We start from the raw sequence: 18,970 nt of genomic DNA on the forward strand, positions 1-18,970 counted from the left end.
TGGAGATACTCAAAACCCGCCTGGACGCAACCCTGTGCAACATGCTCTAAGTGACCCTGCTGAGCTGGGGGTTTTGAGTAGATGATCTCCAGAGATGGCTTCTAACCTCAACTATCCTGTGATGCTGCTACTCTGTGATATTCTGTTTGACAAAAAAAAAAAAAAAAAAAAAAAGTTCATATTAAATAGCAGTCAATTTCTCAAAATGTTGAATTTATTAAGAGGATCTATAAAAGAAAATGTAAATTTGGACTGCTGGAGGAGGAAGAGAAGAGAATGGTGGTGGGGAAAGAGTGGTATCATATTTCAGCCTTAATGCTTCACATTGACTTATAGCTTTCTTCACTGTAACACACAATTGCTTTTTTCAATCTCTATTTTCCAACCTTTTAGGTTGACCTTTTATGTCACTTAATCATATGCATGTGACAAGTGTGTTATCAACACGGTTCCATGTGTATAACCCTTTTTTATATAAATTATGCATGTGATAACTGAATGATCTGATTGACTTTGTCTGTCTTGTCAGGCTTGGGCTATGTGAGATTCAGGTTATGATATTTTAAACAAAAACAATAACGTCTGAAATGTTATAAGTGAAAGAGCTTCTCTTTTACTCAAACTTCCTTACAGGCAAACAAATGAGAAACAAATAAACTCTATTTGATGTACTCAGCTGTAAACTAGGTACATTCTCAAAGTGGAAGTCAGTCTCACATATAACACATGTTAATGAAGTACCTCTGCTTTTGCAGATGCAATTAAAATCCTCATCTTTGTCTATGCAGCCCAGGTTAAAAAGGCTGATACCAAGCTGCAGCACTAAACAACAAAGAAAGCAAGCTAAACAGAAATGATGACACGAAGATGGAAAGTAGATGGAGTCCCAGAGAGAAATGATTTTGCCTTGCAGCAGGAATAACGATTAGGCTGCCAAGACACAAAAGCAGTCAAAAAGGAATCAAAGGAACATGAAAAACAAAATTACCAAAGATCTTCATCTCTATTAGAATAGACTTTCTTTGTATTTCATGTTTAAAATTTCACTTAGTCTCCTACTACAAGAATATGCTACATACAAATGATAGCTTAAGAAAAATCAGAATGAAATCTTGTCATCATATTGTTTTCCTGCATAGGGATTCCCACTATTGCTTAAGATCAATACTATTAATTATATTATCTGGAGTTACAGTATTAGGAGGAGATGAAGTAACCTCTGTGACATATTCAGGGTTGCAGACTCCATTTAAATTAGATCAGAGCTGGATTATGTACTGGATACATGGTCTGTTATACTCTAGATTTGAGTGCACAAAATTCTGTTCATCTATGAACAAAGAAAGAGCTAAATTATGCACAAAGAAATACACAAACATAAGCACTGAGTACACAGACACTCCATTGACTAGATTTTCTGGTTTCTCATTACACTCAAGGCCTGTACTGTCATTGCATGCTAATCACTTGTGGTGGTGATTACTATTCTGATCAGTGCTTTTTAGAGTACAGTCAGCAAAGGGTAGAGTTATTCTGAAACTTTACCAAGTAAGTAGTGAAGAGAATGAGTAGAATTTCATTTAGTTACATCAAAACATCTTCCTTGACCGTTCCTATGCTGTTTGTGGCCAGCAGTGTGAAGATAAACTCTCAGGTATTTAAAGTAGTACACCTTCTGCAATGGGCTGCTTATTAAGATCAGATTTTGGCTTAGCACTGATGTAATTTAGCAACCACTTTATTATATAAAGAGCAATTAGTGATGAAATAGGCAGAATTTCATTTGCTTAATTCAAAACAATTGTCAATGTCTAGTCTAACCAAGGCCTGTAGTGTCAAGATAAAATGAAGCATTCTGATAAAATTATTCTCCGCAACGTACTATGAATTGTTAGCAGGTATGTACAGGCAGTGGTATTATTGTACGTTCAGTTTACCTGCAGACAGTGACTCTATAATTAGACTGCTATACATTACTTGAATGGCAAAAAATAAGTCTGTTTTTAAGAAGTGGTGAAATGGTAAGAGAATAAATAAAAACATATTCCAGTAAGCCTCCCAAAAGGAATTACTGCTGCCATGACATTCAACACGCTGTGTGATCATTACAACTATATGAATCCAAGCACGGGAAAAAATACCTATGCCAACACAACTCAGCATGGGGCTTTGTGGTTCCCAAGTTCTACAGGCAAACACATTTGAATTGAATTCATTTTGAAATGGAAGTCATCCAAGAGTTGATTAACTAACAGCTATTACCCGGTTATCTCCATCAGATACTTTCTACTGATTTAAAAGCTTTCTTGGATGGTAGATCTCCCATTCTCACTATTCTCTCTCTCTCTTTCTCCCCTTTCTCTCAGAACTTTTCTTGATCCCTTCTACTTATAGCGTTTTCTGCCACATGTTGCTCAGTGACTAAGGTGTCCTTTGCTCTGCTAAGGGCCGTCCCCCATGGTTCTGCAGCCTGCCTTCCCTCGCGGCTCCAAACCCATCTCCCACTTTGGTGGGACAGTGCCAAGAGCCTTGGGAGCAGGACTTTGCTTGTGCTGTTTCCACAAATATAAATCTGAAAACTGAACGCTATTCTCATATATTAACTTCCTTATAACAGGGTGATACCTCATATGCTTGATACTATGGAGGAACTAGAATTTTCCATCACCTCCTAATGTTTCTAATTAGCTAAAACAGCAAAAAATATCACTGTGGATCAAGTGTTTTTGAGTTTCTTACCCAATGTATATATAAAAGTTACGAAATAAGTGGTATGACCAGGTATTTTCACAGGTGAAGCTAACATTATGGATACTTCTAACTAGTGGCAGTTTTATTTAAAAATATTAGTTCTTTCATATATACTGGAGGCAGACAAACATCCTTTAAACAAACACAAACCTCATGTGAGTAATTACTCAGGTATGGTATCATTAACATTGTATTCTGCTAGATACTGATAGGCTTTTCTTACCCTCGACCTTTCCTCTAGCTTTGTCATCATGACAACTGTTGCTCCTCGTTGCTCCCACATCATTCTCCAGAAGTCCCCAAAGGTTTCCGGCAGCGCCCCTTGCGTGGCTATATATGCATTCTGCTTTCTGTAACCGTCTATGTAGTTGGCATTGATATAGTCACTGCCAGGAATGCCTGCAAAGAGAGAAGAATGAGCACACTGGGCAACACCTCTGAGCTGTCCTGTTGTAGGAGTGAGCATTGCACTGTCTGGATCATTTAATCAGTGGATAGTTAATAACTAATTAATATAAAAAAACTACAAGAGGAGTGGTCTTTCTAGAAGAGAGAAATTTGCCCTGGAATCAAATTTACATGAAATGTTTTTTAAAAGACTACTGAGAAGTATTTTGTTGACTACAACTACAAAATATGCCCATTTCTTTTTGCCAAAGCAGCGGTCAGTCAGTCACACTTGGAGAAACAAATGGCCTGTGATATTATGTTACTTGTTTTTTTTCCCTTTTGCTAATCTTGTCAGTCACGTTTGCTGCATTCCTACTAAATTAAAATTAAAAATAAACAAACAAGGGAAGTGTCTTTTAGATTTCCTTAAATGAGAACATTGCTAACAGGGTGACCTTTCCATCAGATGACCTGACTCATCTGCATTTAAATCTCCCGTTTAGCTCACTGCTTTTCTTTTAAATACAGGGAAAAGGGTTAAAATTGCCAGACTATTATTATTATCACTACACACATTTTCCCCATTAATGGATTACAGTCTTGTTTCACCAGGAGCTTTATTTTAACAAAAAAAACCACACTACATAAGTCAGGTTTAAGAAACAGTCACATCCACAACAAGGCATGTGCATGAAATAAGCACCTTCATAAGTCTGAACAAAAATGAAATCCCTGTGTAAAAAGCAGCCAGAATCCGAGACCTGCAGACACGTTGTGCTGAGAGCTGGACAAGACGCACCATCTGCCAAGTCTGAGGAGGATGTACTGGCTGCAGTGAAAATCGTGTTATTATTTTGAACTAATAAGGTGGCTGTGCTCACAGAAAGGAATAATACTGACATAGAGGTCTCAGTCTTATCTCCACTGGACCCAGTGGTGCAGTGTCCAGCTTTAACTCAGGCTGTGTATGTACTGGAATATATATGTTTTGATGTATTGATTTCTGTTTTTATTTTTTAATATCTTTTAATATTATTTTATATTAATTGGTTCCATATTCAATAATTATATTAATATGGTTCCATCAACCATATTAAATGGCTATGCTGATAGGATGGTGAAGCAGTGTTTCCCATGTTATTGCAGTGTTGAACACAGGTTGTTTCCTAAAAAAACTGGCTAAAAAAATACAAAAACGCACATCATAATTAAAAGATACAAAAGCTACTTTGAAGTAATTAATACAGATTACCTCTTCTTTGAGCAAAAATTAATGGTTTATATTTTCACAGCCAATCTGCTAGGCCTACGTCTATTACCCCAGGAGACAGTGAAGGTTCTACAAGCTGTTTCAGATATTTAGATAGACTGTAGCTTTCTATAAAGCTATAACCATTTCATTCAAAGAAGATTTCAGAAAAAAACAAAGTTGAATTTCTTTGGATATGAACCACAATAAACTATTACATATGTTTAGAGAAGTTTTTTTCAAGCTTTTTGTCAGGAACTAAACCTCCAAATCTATTCTGATCTGTTATGTACCATTGCTGATCCCAAACTCAGTAATTATCGGTGTAGCACGCTCTTGTTTGTTTTGAAAAAAATGGCATTATCTGAAAAAGCACTCCAAAATAATAAAAGAATTTGAATGTACAGTAAATGTACTTAAACACTTTTTTTCCCTGACATCAATTTGAAGAGTCTTTCTCCTTATTCTGGGTAAGCTTAATGTTTCATACCCCAGTAAGCACTTAGCAATGAACCAGGCAGCTGTGATTGTTGCATGTTAAGATCCAATATAATCTTGAGAAGATTCAGATTACAGGATACTGTAGCCGTAGTCTAGCATAAAAATTTGCCTGACAGATTGCCTCATTTTATACGTGCAAATTATATTTAAAAACAAATAGCATCTTGATTTGACTTTCTATATGAGTAAAAGAAAAGTCTGACAAAATGTTTCAGGGAAGAAAAGAGCTTGTAAAGCTTGTAACTTCAAGGGCCCAAGAGAAGCTACAAAGGGTGCTCCTCAGGCAAGATGCATGGATGGACACAGGAAATCTGGCCAACTATGATTATAACTGACTGAAAGTCTCTTCTAGGGGAGGAGAGATAAAGAAAGATCTTTAAAATCTACTCTGAGTTGCCAAAAAGCATGATTTCTTCCCATAAAAGGTAGAAATTGGAGTTTAAAAGCCTCACTTTTGTAGACTTGAAACTTTTTTTTATGATACTTCTCATTGTGGAAATTAGAATTAATGACTTAGAAAATACAACTGCTAGGCACAATGCCATATTTTCTTCCCTTATCAAGATAATAAAACATTTTTGCACAAAACAGATGAGAAAGAAAAATGAAGCCAACATGAGAAATCTACACCAACTGGGTATTATTACCAAAGGAACTGAGAAAGCTGGTAAGAAATGTTTTCTGCATAAATTAGAATTACATTATGATGTCTAGTATCATACTTTGAAGCATATGTTATAAATAAAAGCCCGAGGAAAAAATGAAAAAGAAAAACAACGCTTTGTAAAGTGGTTAAATGATCTTCTGGGAAAGCTGTCCTCTGGAGCCGATAGTGCACAACTCAGCGTGAAAAGTAAGCATGAGAAGCATTGCAAACACTACACTAAAGAATGTTCTTTACAAATCTTAGCAGCTTGTGCCACCAGTACTTGCTGTAAAAAAATCATGTTTAAATTTGTAAATATTTTAATGTTTATTAATTTGTATTAAATTTATTAATAAATCATACTAAAATATATTAACTTCTAAATTAAATTATTTATAATTATTTGAAATAGAATGAAGAAAAGTTAATTCCTAGATTACACCTTCCTTGATCACAGATGCAAGTAAAAGAGAATTAGGATTAGAAATTACAAATATTTGCATGGGGGATTTCTTCAAAGGTAGGTTGAAGTGGAACTTTCTACTCTATTTCTTCATTTTCCTTTTATCAAGAAAAAAAAATCTTGTGTATTCTTAAGACCAAAAATTCCTTTTACAAAGTAACAAGGCTTCATGGAGTATGAAAAAGATGTGGCTAGGACATGGACAAGAAAGTCTATTTGCCACAGAACATTAGCAACTACTAGTGACTTAAGTAATGTAGATCCAGGAAGAACCAGGTGCTGCTGAACCCCTCTTATGATAAGAAAATTTTGGTCAAGGATTTGTCTCTAAAAAGGAGCTCCCCAGAAATCAGCACTCTATATTCACAACATCCAGCTCCACTGTCTCTCTCTTCCACAGTATCTGCCAGGTATTGCCTTTTTAATTTGTCTGGTCTCCTAGTCTTTTTCAGTATCATCCCTCTTTTTTTTGTACTGATTCTCTCCATCATCCTTTTCATGCATTATCACAGTTTCACATTCCTTTCAAAAATCTTTTTATATGTTGTAATACCATTTTCCTGCTCTCACTTTCCATCTCGCATGGTGCCACACCAGTATTTTCTTTATCAGCTACGTCCCCACAACATGCATACTCAAATCCCTCCAGGAAAGGGGCCTTGTCATAGCAGGTCCAGTGAAATGTGTGTAGTATGAAGAAAAAAAAAGGGGGGGGGGAAAGGAAATACTGATCATTTGTAACATCTACATTGGCCAAAGTGAAACAATTACTAAAGGTAAATATATTTCAATACTAAATTTTCACTTTCTAGACGGACTTTTCTGACCACAGCCTCATTCTGAGCTGAGAAAGCCAAACAACTCTCTGTCAAGTCTAATAGTGCAAAAACAATCAGATGACAACTAGTCTGACTGTGGCAGAAAGAAATCCTGCAAATCTTTGTTAGTTGCCATAGCTTGAAGGCATCATACCCACAAGCACAGCAGCAATTGCCATCATTACTTAAATTTGGGTGTAATAGTCAAGAAAGGTCAGTTCTGTAAAAACATGGGTCAAGAAAGGGACAAAGCAATCAAATTCTGCCTTCAGAATGGAATGCCTTCAGAATATGAACCTTGACTGTTAGTAACAGTAGAGTTTACTCCCGATTTAGGATGGCATAACTGAAGGGTAAATGCTGAGTAATCCACTTGATATCACTTCACTTTTACAAGTTTCATCAACAGTAGAGACAGAGTTTCTGCATAAAAATTCTGCTAAAGACTGAGCCTCCAGGCTGTAATTCTAACTATTTTCTAGTAGCCTTTTTAACTATGATGATGAATGACCAGAGCCTGCAATCTCCTTATTCTGCCAGACAGGAATTGAGCACAATGGGGACAGCATTAGATGAGTAGCTGAGCATAACAGACATCCCATTTTCAAGTATCTCAAGAGAACAAAGCAGTCCAGATTTTATATAGAGAGAAAAAGAGTGAATGAGCAATGAAACAAAATTAGCCACTGCCACAATTTTAGATCAAAAGAATAAAAAAAATCCCTCTCAGCTACTGATTTATGGTGAGACTGTTCTCATGAACTGAAGTGAGAGTACAGCTTGCTTCAGTGTACAGAGATCCACACCACATGGCTAATAATGCAAACTTCAGAATTATCCACTTGATTTCCTGAAGACAGTTATCTTTTTAAATAGCTTTAATTAGACCGAAATCAAATCATGAAATTGTTTCAAGCCTTTATAAAGGCTAAGTACTGAACAGCCTTTCTATTTAAAACAAATTAAACCATAAACCTTTGTTTCTGTGCTGCTTCCCTACGAAATGTGCTGTTAGTTACAAAGAGAGTGTGAAGTAATAGGATTAAACTTTGTCATGCTTGTAAACAACTTGGGAAAATGTAATGATGAACGGAAAATGCTGACAAAGCTATGCCACTAGTTTAAATAAATGATTGATATTTTTAACTATGTCAGAGCACATATGAACCTGGGACAGCTACTGGATGACAACAAAAAATGTCTACGAAAAAGGTTGTTTGAAACATGAAATCCTATAAGGAAGTTACCAGACTCAAATAATCTAAGCACAAACCTGTAACACACGAACTTGCTGAAAAAAGAAGCAGCACACACTAATAAAGATATTTGTAATAGTGACTATTGGTAAAATTAACAAGTTATACAAAGGCTGAGGAAAATGTGGTACATATCATCTTAACATAATGTAAGATCAGGAGGAAAAAGAAAACATAGAAGAAAAGCAATAGGATTTTGGGTTGTGTTAGTACTACAAGAGTCTGGTAAAGAGGGAAAGGATGAGGGAAACAGATACCTTGAAGAATAATGCTGAACTAGATTATGTTTTAGAATGAAAAAGGGAATGCCACAAAGCAGTAGGCAGAAGATAGAGAATTAAGCAGAAGAAGGAGTGTGCAGAGAAGATAAGTAATAGAAAGGAAAAAAAAAAAGATGAAAAAATCAGAAATAAGTGAAATGTAGTGGTGGGACTAGGAATTAGGTACTTTAGGAGATCTGTAGGCAAGATGAAAAATGTAAAAGGATAGTAGCAGAGAAGCAGGCCAGAAAACAGGATGAGCTCTGGAAGGAAAAACAAAAGGAAGGTTTTCTATGTGGAGGGGTTTTCTTCTTCTTCTTTTATTTTTAGTGTTGGCTAGACCTAAGGTAGATGACAGAATGAAAGTAAAAGAAAGGACAGACTTGTTCACTGCAGTCCCTCAGAGACACAGATGAGAACAGCATGATGCCTGCACAGCGACAGTATATTGTGGTAACAGTATTTTGCAAGACAGTGCAAAGCAAATACTGAAATCCAACACGAAAACCTCATACTGTGATTATTTGATAACTGTCTGGAACTTGATTGATTGATAAAAATGATTCTCCAGCTCTTCCAGACTGAGGAACACTCTCTCAAAGGAGTGCTTCATTGGATGCAAATACTCATTTCTATGTCTAAATGATAGACTAAAAGGGACACAGAGTGCCTGTACTAATATGAACTGAAATGATTCCAGGTTAGATGATCACTACAGAAAACTGTTTCAATATGAATGTGTACAGTAAGCCATGTAGTGCCAAATCTTCACTCTCTGTTCAAGAACAAAACCACTGGACATTTTGCCAAAGCTTTCCAGATGAATAGTCTGAGTATATATATAGAGAAAAGTCAGAATTGTGCCAAGAGCAGCACAGGACACTTTTTGCTGTTAAGTTATAACTATAACAGCATCCATAACCCATATACTCATCTTAATTTGGAGATTTTAAATGGTAAGTAGATTCACAGTCTGCGATTATTATACCCCTAAAGCTGGTTTTGGCGTTGCTGCTGAAATGGCTACTATTAAGTCTACTCAAAATCATTTAGCTTGATCTTTCTGAAGTTTTTTACCTCGTCACTGCAATCATTGCTCCTTTTAAGGCACTCTAGGCTTGCAGATGGAAGTGGCATAAAATTACCTTAAGTCTTTAATTTATATTTTGTTAACAGAATATAATATACCTGTAATATGAGAGAGTCAAAATAAGCAGTACAGTTCATGATTGTTCAGTAAGTGTTTAGGAGTTTATTTTCACCAGAATACATTCCATATCTAAACATCATGGAGTACGTACTGGATGCTGATTTACTGACAACTAGCAACTCAGAAGTAAGAAAGACTATTGGCATTTCTTGCCTTCTCTTCTTTAAGATTCATATTGCAGTCAGAGACTTCTAACCTTAGCTGCATTTTTACACCACTAACTTACCCATCGGACAATTTACTGCTGAAACATGATAGATATTACTTATACTTTAATTTTTACGTCACTACTCTTATGCAAACCAATGCCACATATGGTAGACTTTTAGTCTGGGATGTCTACTGAAAGAACTGCCACGCCTTTAAAAAACCAGACTGTTAAATGCGTTTATTTCCTAGTATTTTATTTATTCCTTTGAAGTTTAAAATCTGTAAATCTAGCTGTTGTAATTTGGTATATTTATTTTTGAATTGGCAAATTCTGACCTCAGAACCACTCAGAAGCATATGACAGACAGACTTTATTATCTTATTATGCTCTCTCATTAAACTGCAGTGTCCCTCTCAGTGATACCCAAAGACAGCATCAGACATCAGAGAAGAAATTCATTTTATAATATACAGGAGCAAAACTCAACCAAGCAGTATCTTCCTTCGGCTTAAACTTGAAATTACCACAATTAATTTCAGTTTTATTCCAAAGAAAAATTTAATAAAACAAAATTTAAATAGGGAGAATTTAAAAATACAAAACATACTTTTTTAGAAAGTCAGCAACTATGCTGTGGAACTTCTTGCTACTTCAGACAATTACAGAGGCCAAGAATTTAAGAGGACTCCAAAAAAAGGGTTTGAACCATGTATAACAAGAATTATAAAAGGTAGCAAAGTAAGCCCTTCAACAGAGTTGCTAAGCCTTGTGTTTCAGATCTATGCAGTTTTAATAACTTGGTATTATCAACAGGTGGAAAGAGGTAATTTCTAATATCTACAACATGCTAAGTAATTTAAAACTTTCTGGAGAGCATCTCTGTATTGGCTAGAGTTGGAAATAGAAAATTGAACTAAATTGACCTTGTATTGCACACTAAAGTGTCACTTACAGCATTCCTCATCTGTGTAACACCAGCAAGTGGCAAAGTGACCATCAAGGTAGATTAATGTTTAGGCACTTGATTAGTGCCTGCTACAAACACAGTTGCTGTTATTCAAGGATGGAGTGTCTAGCAGTGGAATGGAGGTTCTTATTTTAGGAAGAAGATAACTTTTATTCAGACTCCACTGATAATAATGTAAATCTTTTAACAGCCTCCAAAAAGCTTCAGATAAGGCCTACATGTAAAATCAAAAAAAATATACATCCTCTATATGGTTTTAACCAAATATAATGCAGTCCAAATTTAGGCCCTGACCAACTTATATTTTAACACAGACAAAGAAGATTCTTTCTTTTAAACAATATTTAAAATATTTATTTCCCCAATAGCTTGAAAACAAATGCAGCTGTCAAATGATTAAAATTTTGGGCAGACTACATATTTTCATTGTAGGAATATTTATTTAAAACTAGAAAGAGAAATACTTACTACAAAATGCTAAAACTAGCACATTAAACTTAGGATATTATATACATGCAATTTCAGAAATTTTGATCGTGTAAAATCCCAGCAGGAATATTAATAAAAAGGAGAACATTTAATTTATTACTGTCTTCAAGTCAACTTATTATAGCATAAATAAGCATTTAATACTTGATTTATGTTGCTTTGATTACCATAAACCAAAGACTGAGAAAATATTAAAATCAGGAAATCACCAGATGGAGCAAAATAGCATTTGTGGTTTTATACCTAACACAGATATTTCAAAGGACTATAATCGTATTTTTCTCCATTTAGGATCTCTGACATAATTACAGAGTTAGAAATTTTCACCTCATCAAAGTATTTCTCACTTAAAAAAGGATCAATATTTACAGTTTAATTGTATGTTTTCTTTGCTCATTAAAAGACCTAGTCACCTCCTGCAACGAGGATTTAGAATTTTTTCATATACTCACTGTTTGTTATTTTAAAAAGCCAGTCTAATGTCCTGTGTAATTTGATACCTTATTTACTTCCAACAGTGTTTTCTGTTTTTCCTCTTATATTTTCTTCCCATTCTCAAAATATGTTAATTTTCTTTTAGGAAGTCAAATTTCATGGAGCATTTGCATTACGGGGAATCTGGTAAAACCTTCCAAGCCCATACATCTGGCTTGTTAGAAATTAAGAAATAGATTTATATGCAATTAGGTATTTTCTTCTCCTTTTTCTTTTCTCACTTACACAAATCTTTGTCAAAATAAAATCCTGCAAAAATCTTGAGTCTTCTATTGTACCTAATAGTTATTTTTGATACCTGAAAGCAATTTTTGAGTTAAAAATTTTGCTCCAATGAACTTTTGAACTTTACATACAATTCAGAAGGCACTGTTGTGCCTTCATTGTGCAGTTACTGCTCCTGACTTTTCCTGATGGTTTACCTGTGTAGCAATGACACAGAAAAGAATATTTTCTTGAACTCTTGAATTATATATCAAATATAATGCTAGTTAAAATATACTCCCTATTGCTGAGGAGATAGATAGTTCCAAAAGGTAACAGCAGCTTCTAAATGGCTAGATTTTTCTACAAAGTAATGTGAAAAATGAAACAGACATTAAGAAAACATAGTCAATACAACTATATGAGCTTCAGAGGTGGAACAAATATCAGCTGATTATTACATCCAAATTCTTTAGTGCAATCATTTCAATTTTCCATCATCGTTGAAAAAACTTGTCTGTTTAATCAAAGCCCACAATATACAAAAAATAAGGCAAAGATCTAAAGCTCGACTAGTGGAATTGCTATTTTTTCATTGAGAAGTTATTATTAAAATTTATTACACCTGTAAATATTGTCCTTCCTGTATCTAATCAGGTTGGAATAGCTAAATATAAGGAAGTTCTTTAAATCAAAATACTCTGAAGTTTAATATGTAGCATATTTGGACTGCAATAATTAAGTCATTTGAAATTTTAAAGTTATCCTTAGACCTTATATGTCATACACAAGCTCCGTCAAAGTTACTAAAGACAAATTTTATCTTCACATAAATGGTTTCACTTAAATACATAACCAGTTATAGTCTTGCCATCACTATACCTCGCTGTCAACCACTCAGAATAAACTAAAAATCTAGTTTCATCCCAGGAAGCAGCTTAATGGTAAGGCACAGCTGGCCAATAAAAATATTCTCTGAGTGATAACCTGTGCTTCTTTTTGCTTGGTAAAACATGCACAGTCTCCAGGCCCGATCACTTTGGGCAGTTTAAGTCAAACTCTGAAACAACTGATTTTTTTTAAAGCTTTGGGCAAGAGAAAGATATAAAAAGGGCTATCATTGTATAGCCCTGCCAACCTTTGAGCAGTGAAATACTGAGGTTTCAACAATGTCCACATGTGTGAATTTGTTTGAACACTACCACTGAATATATGTTCATTTTGTAAGTCAAAAATTAAAAAAAGGGAAGTTTTCGTATTTCTTAAAACTTCTCTGAGAATATAAAGTTGAGTTGATCTTTTCTAGAGTAGATTTGGCAATTGAAACTCAATAATGTTGATAATGTCAAATTTGGACTAAAACCCTAACTCACACAGACTTCCTGATATATTGGCTCTGTAGAGCTAGTAGAAGTAAACAGCAACAATAACTTACTTTAGATAACATTTTCACATACACACAGGGAGTCAATGTATCGAGTGCTATATCTGACCCTGTCTCAATTTTATTTCTTTTTCTTAATTACTGAGAATGAACATCAAAAAAGGATTGTCATTACAGGAAGTAATTTAACTGACACTTCTTCACATTGCAACCCAAAGATAGCAGGTGGTAAAATTAAATTGTGTTTTAGGGTTTAATTAATTTAAGGGTCTCCTTACCTTCTATTGCTGAGAGTAGAACACGAGAATGGTCATATGCAATTACATTCGCATATCTATTCTTTGGTTTGTTTACTTCCAGGTTAGAGTGCTCCCAAGTGAACTGCTGACCAGGATCAATAGACTTCAAAAAGATAAAGGGAAGAAAAAGAGAGAAAAAAATATTAGCTAAGTACTACATACTTATCATATTTATAATGATTACACACCATATGGTCCTATATTTTTACTCTAGAAATATTTTGCTTCTGAAAGTAAATTACAAATTCAGGGCTTTTCAAAATGCACTATATTATAATAAGGATTTAGTGTTGAGGCATCTGAAGTTCCAATTAGGAAATTAAACCACATGTTTTCCTAATCTAAGGTAGCTGTTTTCTCCTCAGCGTAGAGGGAGAAGAGTATTCATCTCTTTTTTTTCTTTCCCCCTCCCCTCCAACTCCCCCAAGGAAACAGCTCTGCTGTGAGTGATTCTAGTGTAACAGAGAAAGAAAAAAAATAAGTGTTGGAAATCTTAAAATCACTGTGATAAGGGGAGCAAAATATTTCTGTCTTGCTCTGTTACTAAGTGCACATGTTTTCAAACAATTCAGCACCCTGTTCATTAAATAAATTCCAAATGTTCCTGAAGAACTTTGCTAGAAGAAAAATTTTGTTGTTTGTTTTTAATTTTTTTTTTCATTTTGACACCTCAGTGACTAATGACATCATGTTGCTGATGTAACAGTCTGAAGAACATAGAGACACACTCTAAAGGTACTGTCTGTTTTTATTTCCTTGACTCATGCATCCAGTTGTAAACAAATATGTGCAAAATTTAGGCATATATGAGGTTTTATAACCCCTTACTTATACATAAAACTGCATGGTCCTAGTATCACTTCCGTCATGTTCCAGGATGGAAGTAACACAATGAAGCTTTCCCTGTACTCCTGCATGCTTCATGAGCCAGCCAAGCCCAGGCTCTACATATTCCCTTTTATTTCTATGGTCGAGTTACACATACAGCTGGGCAACTCCTGAATAAATAACAGATGGTACCTGCTTGTGCCTGCTCTGGTACCTGCTATGCGAAAGGTCATCTCATATTGAGAAGTCATGATGAATCACATATTGTTTTACTTTCTCTCTCTGTAACATTAGAGACCTTGAAGTGTTTCATCAGCAGGTATGTACACACTAAGATGATTTGAAGGTCATGTCCTTTGCTTAATCCTGGTAATAATTTGGCACATGAGTGGTTGCCCATGCCAGGCTGCTCTAAATTGTAAAAGCCAAAATAATCAAACAAAAGAAAGAGCTCTGCTTGGATCAGGCTGTTCACCAGCACCGAGTCCACTTTATACTAGCAGGCTCGCTCTAAAGAACACGTGAGAAGCTCCATACTAGCACAGCAGCACTAAGACATCACTTACATGACATTAGTGACTCTCCCAGGGTCACTTAGAAAAGCTGCAGGTGCAATTTATGTCATAGTACAAATGCAAAATGTGACCTGCAACCTATTATGGTAGGTATTTTCAGGCAATGGACATGTGCTAAAATAACTATTGGGATCTATTTGGGTTTAACCCTTAGATTAATAATTGGGCTAATCAAAAAGTTACTTCATTTTTATGTATCTTTATAGATCTCATATAATTTATTTTATTAACATACAGAGAATGACTTTGTTTCTTTTTGAGATTATCCCAAAAAATCCATTTTCCCTGGCTGTCAGACAGAGAGGTTGTGGAATACCTCAGCATTTTGGTTTAGGGAACCAAAGCTTATTATCTTATCATATCCGCTAATACTCTAAACTCAATTACATTTTATAATAGTGTTGTGACTAGTTTTCCTGCATTCCTGAATCCTGAAGCTGGCCCATGGTGAGTTCCCCATGTAATTTGACCAAGGACCCACAGATGCAGCGTGATGGTCCTGGTTCTGGCTCCCCCTTTCCTGAGCAGTGAGTGAGGCAGAATGTGTGGCAGCTCAAACCTCATGGAGAAATGAAATGGGACTTGCTAGGAAACGAGGAAGACACAATCTGCTTGGGGGCATGATAAGGACCATCATAGTTTGGTTATGATGCAGTCGAGCAGCATTGCAATGGATGTTAATATCAGCACTACAGGCATTAAGTCATTCTGAGCTCAGAATGGTTTGACCTATTTTCTTCTCCCTTCACACAACTTCTGGGCCCAAACATTTTTTTTTTTTTTAAAAAAAAACCTCATGCAATAAAGTGTGGGTTGACAACACACAACTTTCAACTTGTGAGATGGTACTTGGATATATTAAGAGTTTTTTTAAAAGGAGACAGTGGCTTTTTTTGGTTTTATTGTAATTTGGTTTTAAAAACAGGAACAACAAACTATTGTCGAATTGGCATTCTGTCATTTGCAAAAGTAGATATTACCTCTGTGCTATGTTTGAGCACAAACATGGACACCCTAACCTTTATTAGGGCTTGGTCCTCCTTTCACAAAACCATTATCTTTTCCACACAGAAATTCATATTTATGAATAAACCAACCTGTAATATAAATTACTTTACTACATTTGTATTCATCACAGTAACATTTTTTCATCCTCTGTGAAAGCTGGCAATAGAATTTTGATGCAGGTAAGCATCGATTCACCTAAAGACACTTTTTTATTTCAATCTGTATTGGTAAGTTGAAGTAGGGTGAAAAGAATGATTTTGGAATACTTTGGATTTGAGCCTGGAGAAAGGAAAAATCATATTGACAAATAATATATTTAACACATGCAATATGCCTCTTTATCAGCTGACCAGCAATTTGGCTACACAATATGACTTTCAGAGTAATCAAATTTAAATAATCAGTCTTCCCAGCAAGTATCTCCCCTCTTCTCCTTTTTGAGTTAATAGAGGTGAATATGACAACTAGTGCAGGATGTCTGCATGACAAGATTTTCAATATTTTAAAAAGTAATTGATAAGAGTTTAATTTGGATTTCTTGTTACAATACAGAACATAATCACTGTAAATTCAAAATAAACAGAAAACACTTTCAATACTTTAGTGCATTATACTCTAAGTAAATTTTAAAATAAAATTAATTATTTGACTCTCAGCTATTTGATTAGGAGTAAGGCATATCTGTGTTCATTGTGACTACCTACTCAGAATTTTTGAGGGGTATATATTCAAATATGCTAGCTATGGAGCAGTCCCACTGCCCTGAAATGAGGCAACAGTGCTCTGTATTATTTCTGGCTGCCTAACTGAAGGAGATGCTCTACCTAATCTTTTATTTTTTACCTACAGTGCCCAAATATTCTGGAAATTACTTCAGAATATAAGATGTCAAATAAACTTTTTCTTCATACTTGACAAGAAAATTAGAAACTAACAGAATAAAATAGCTGACTAACATATTACTATTTTCAAGCCTGGGCTGCAGGTCTCCCACTCCTCATTATCCAAAATAAAAAGGACATGCAAAAATACAAAAACAGAAAAGAAAACCAAAAAATCCCCCCAACTCTCTATCCTGTCCTCCATTCAAAATTAAATTCAAAGTTTAAGGTGTAATTTTGGCTATATAATTGCACTTAGGTAATGATGATCTTAGTAGATTTTTGCCCATTATGAGAAAGGACTTTAGCTTCTTATTATACCTATTTGTTAATGAGAATTTATAAATTATTAGTAATACTTAATGTTTAAAGCTTAATTTTAGCTGTTCAATTTCTTTCTTCCCTTTTTCAGTTCTTAATGCTTAAGTGATCTAAAGCTGCTTTTCAATATCAAAGAAAAAAATCAAGTAACAGCTTTCTTTGTCAGCCATTTCCTAGCAGAAGTTGAAGATGTGTTCTTCACAACAGCATATTATATTCCCTGTGCACTTCTTTCTTTATGATGTATGGCCAGATGGTACAATTCAGTGATTAATTTTAGCCCTGTATATAGTTAACACAAGTAATGTCAAAACCCAGCAAATGGACCTAACTTTAAGCTTTACTCTTTTCTCACCAATGTCCATCTCTTTGTGGCCTTACCGGCCTCCCACAAAGCACTGTTTTGGCAAAAGGAACTTAATCTATATTTCCTTGGACTTAATAGCCACACTGGAACAAAGTGTAAAGTGGTATTGGCAGATACATTTCAGAAGTGTGAAAGACCAATAACTCATGAATAACAAGTCTGTACTAACAGTTTTAATGAGTGCTTTAATGGTTTAATGGATGGCACTTTAATAGGATTTCTAGTATATTCATTCCGAAAGCTTGTCTTCAATAAAGCTGTCATTAACAAAGAACTGGACTTCTTCATAGCATAACTGTGTAGTACAGCTTTGTGTGAAAGAAATAAGGATATCTGTAATACCATTATTACCCTCCCATACTATGACTAATCTTTCAGTTATTGTGTTTAAAATGGTTGGCAGCTACAAAAAATGCCTGATCTGGGAAGAAACTTGAGCAATGTTTACTAATATGATATGCTAGCCACAGAATAGTTTTTTTGACTAGGTATCAGGATAACCAGAATGAGTATCCAGGAAATATTGTAAACAAACAAAAAATCCCCCCATAAACTCTACACCTGCACTTTGTGAGGTATTTGTTTAGGCTACTTGAACATAGGCAAATATTGCTTGTGGGTCTCTGGGAGTGTATCCTTATGTAGTACTGGGGAAGGAAAAAGAACAAAGAAATGACAAACTTCCTCGTGCAATCTGGCATATACTGGGATGCCACGGGGAACAACGCTCTGTCAAAAGCTCGCTGTGCCAGCAAATTAAGAGCCAGCAGGTTTGAATCTTTGTGGGTCATGGGAATGGTTAGTTGCTGTGTAGGTTTCACAAACAGAAGGGAAAGGAAGCATGAACCACGAATTTCCCAGCACTGGAGGTGCAAATTAAATCATCAAAACACTGGGTTTTGAAATAAATTTAAGAAATTTAAGACCAGTGAAAGAAGAATGAAAAACTCATGTTTAAGAAGATGTCAACACAAATAGACTTTGTACAACTGGAAAGTAGTCAACTATCCATAAAAATGAACAATTTGACCCTCTTTTACCAGTGTCAGTGATTGCAATGAGAATTTTGTATCATAGCTGATGAATCTATAATAAGATTCTATTGTATTATGCAGGAAACTTGCTAATAGAATGAGATTTACATACTGCATTAGCAAAACATGAAGGCTAAATGCATGAACATTAATACATCATCAGGGCAACTTGCCAGTGGAATTACATTTTCCTACTAAGACAGAGTTTTTCATATTACACTGTAAAGGCTGCCACTCTCAAGAGACATGGGGAACATGTCCGCATTTTTTTTGCGTAAATGTTCCCTGGATTCAAGTGTGAGTTTGGATTAAAAAAGCCTGGATAGTAAAAACTGAGTTGAGAATGCATAGATGGATGTTTTCTTGTTGACTCTCAAAAGAAAGTGACGCAATTGTTCAAGGGCAGTTAGAAACACAAATAAA

The 18,970-nt window shown here is 35.1% G+C and overlaps 1 protein-coding gene across 5 annotated transcripts in view; it reads right to left on the reverse strand.

Annotated features, from left to right (window-relative positions):
- Positions 1–18,970, reverse strand: part of PTPRD (protein tyrosine phosphatase receptor type D) — a 354,190-nt gene that overhangs the window by 46,544 nt on the left and 288,676 nt on the right. For all 5 annotated transcript variants that reach the window (XM_062600476.1, XM_062600475.1, XM_062600474.1 and 2 more), the window contains 2 exons: positions 13,513–13,636; positions 2,975–3,150 (listed from right to left, as the gene is read on the reverse strand). In XM_062600476.1, coding sequence (XP_062456460.1) covers positions 2,975–3,150; positions 13,513–13,636 — 300 coding nt within the window. The remainder of the gene's footprint in view (positions 1–2,974; positions 3,151–13,512; positions 13,637–18,970) is intronic.

This window comes from Rhea pennata, chromosome Z (genome assembly GCF_028389875.1).
Source record: "Rhea pennata isolate bPtePen1 chromosome Z, bPtePen1.pri, whole genome shotgun sequence".
In the NCBI taxonomy this organism is placed as follows: Eukaryota; Metazoa; Chordata; class Aves; order Rheiformes; family Rheidae; genus Rhea; species Rhea pennata.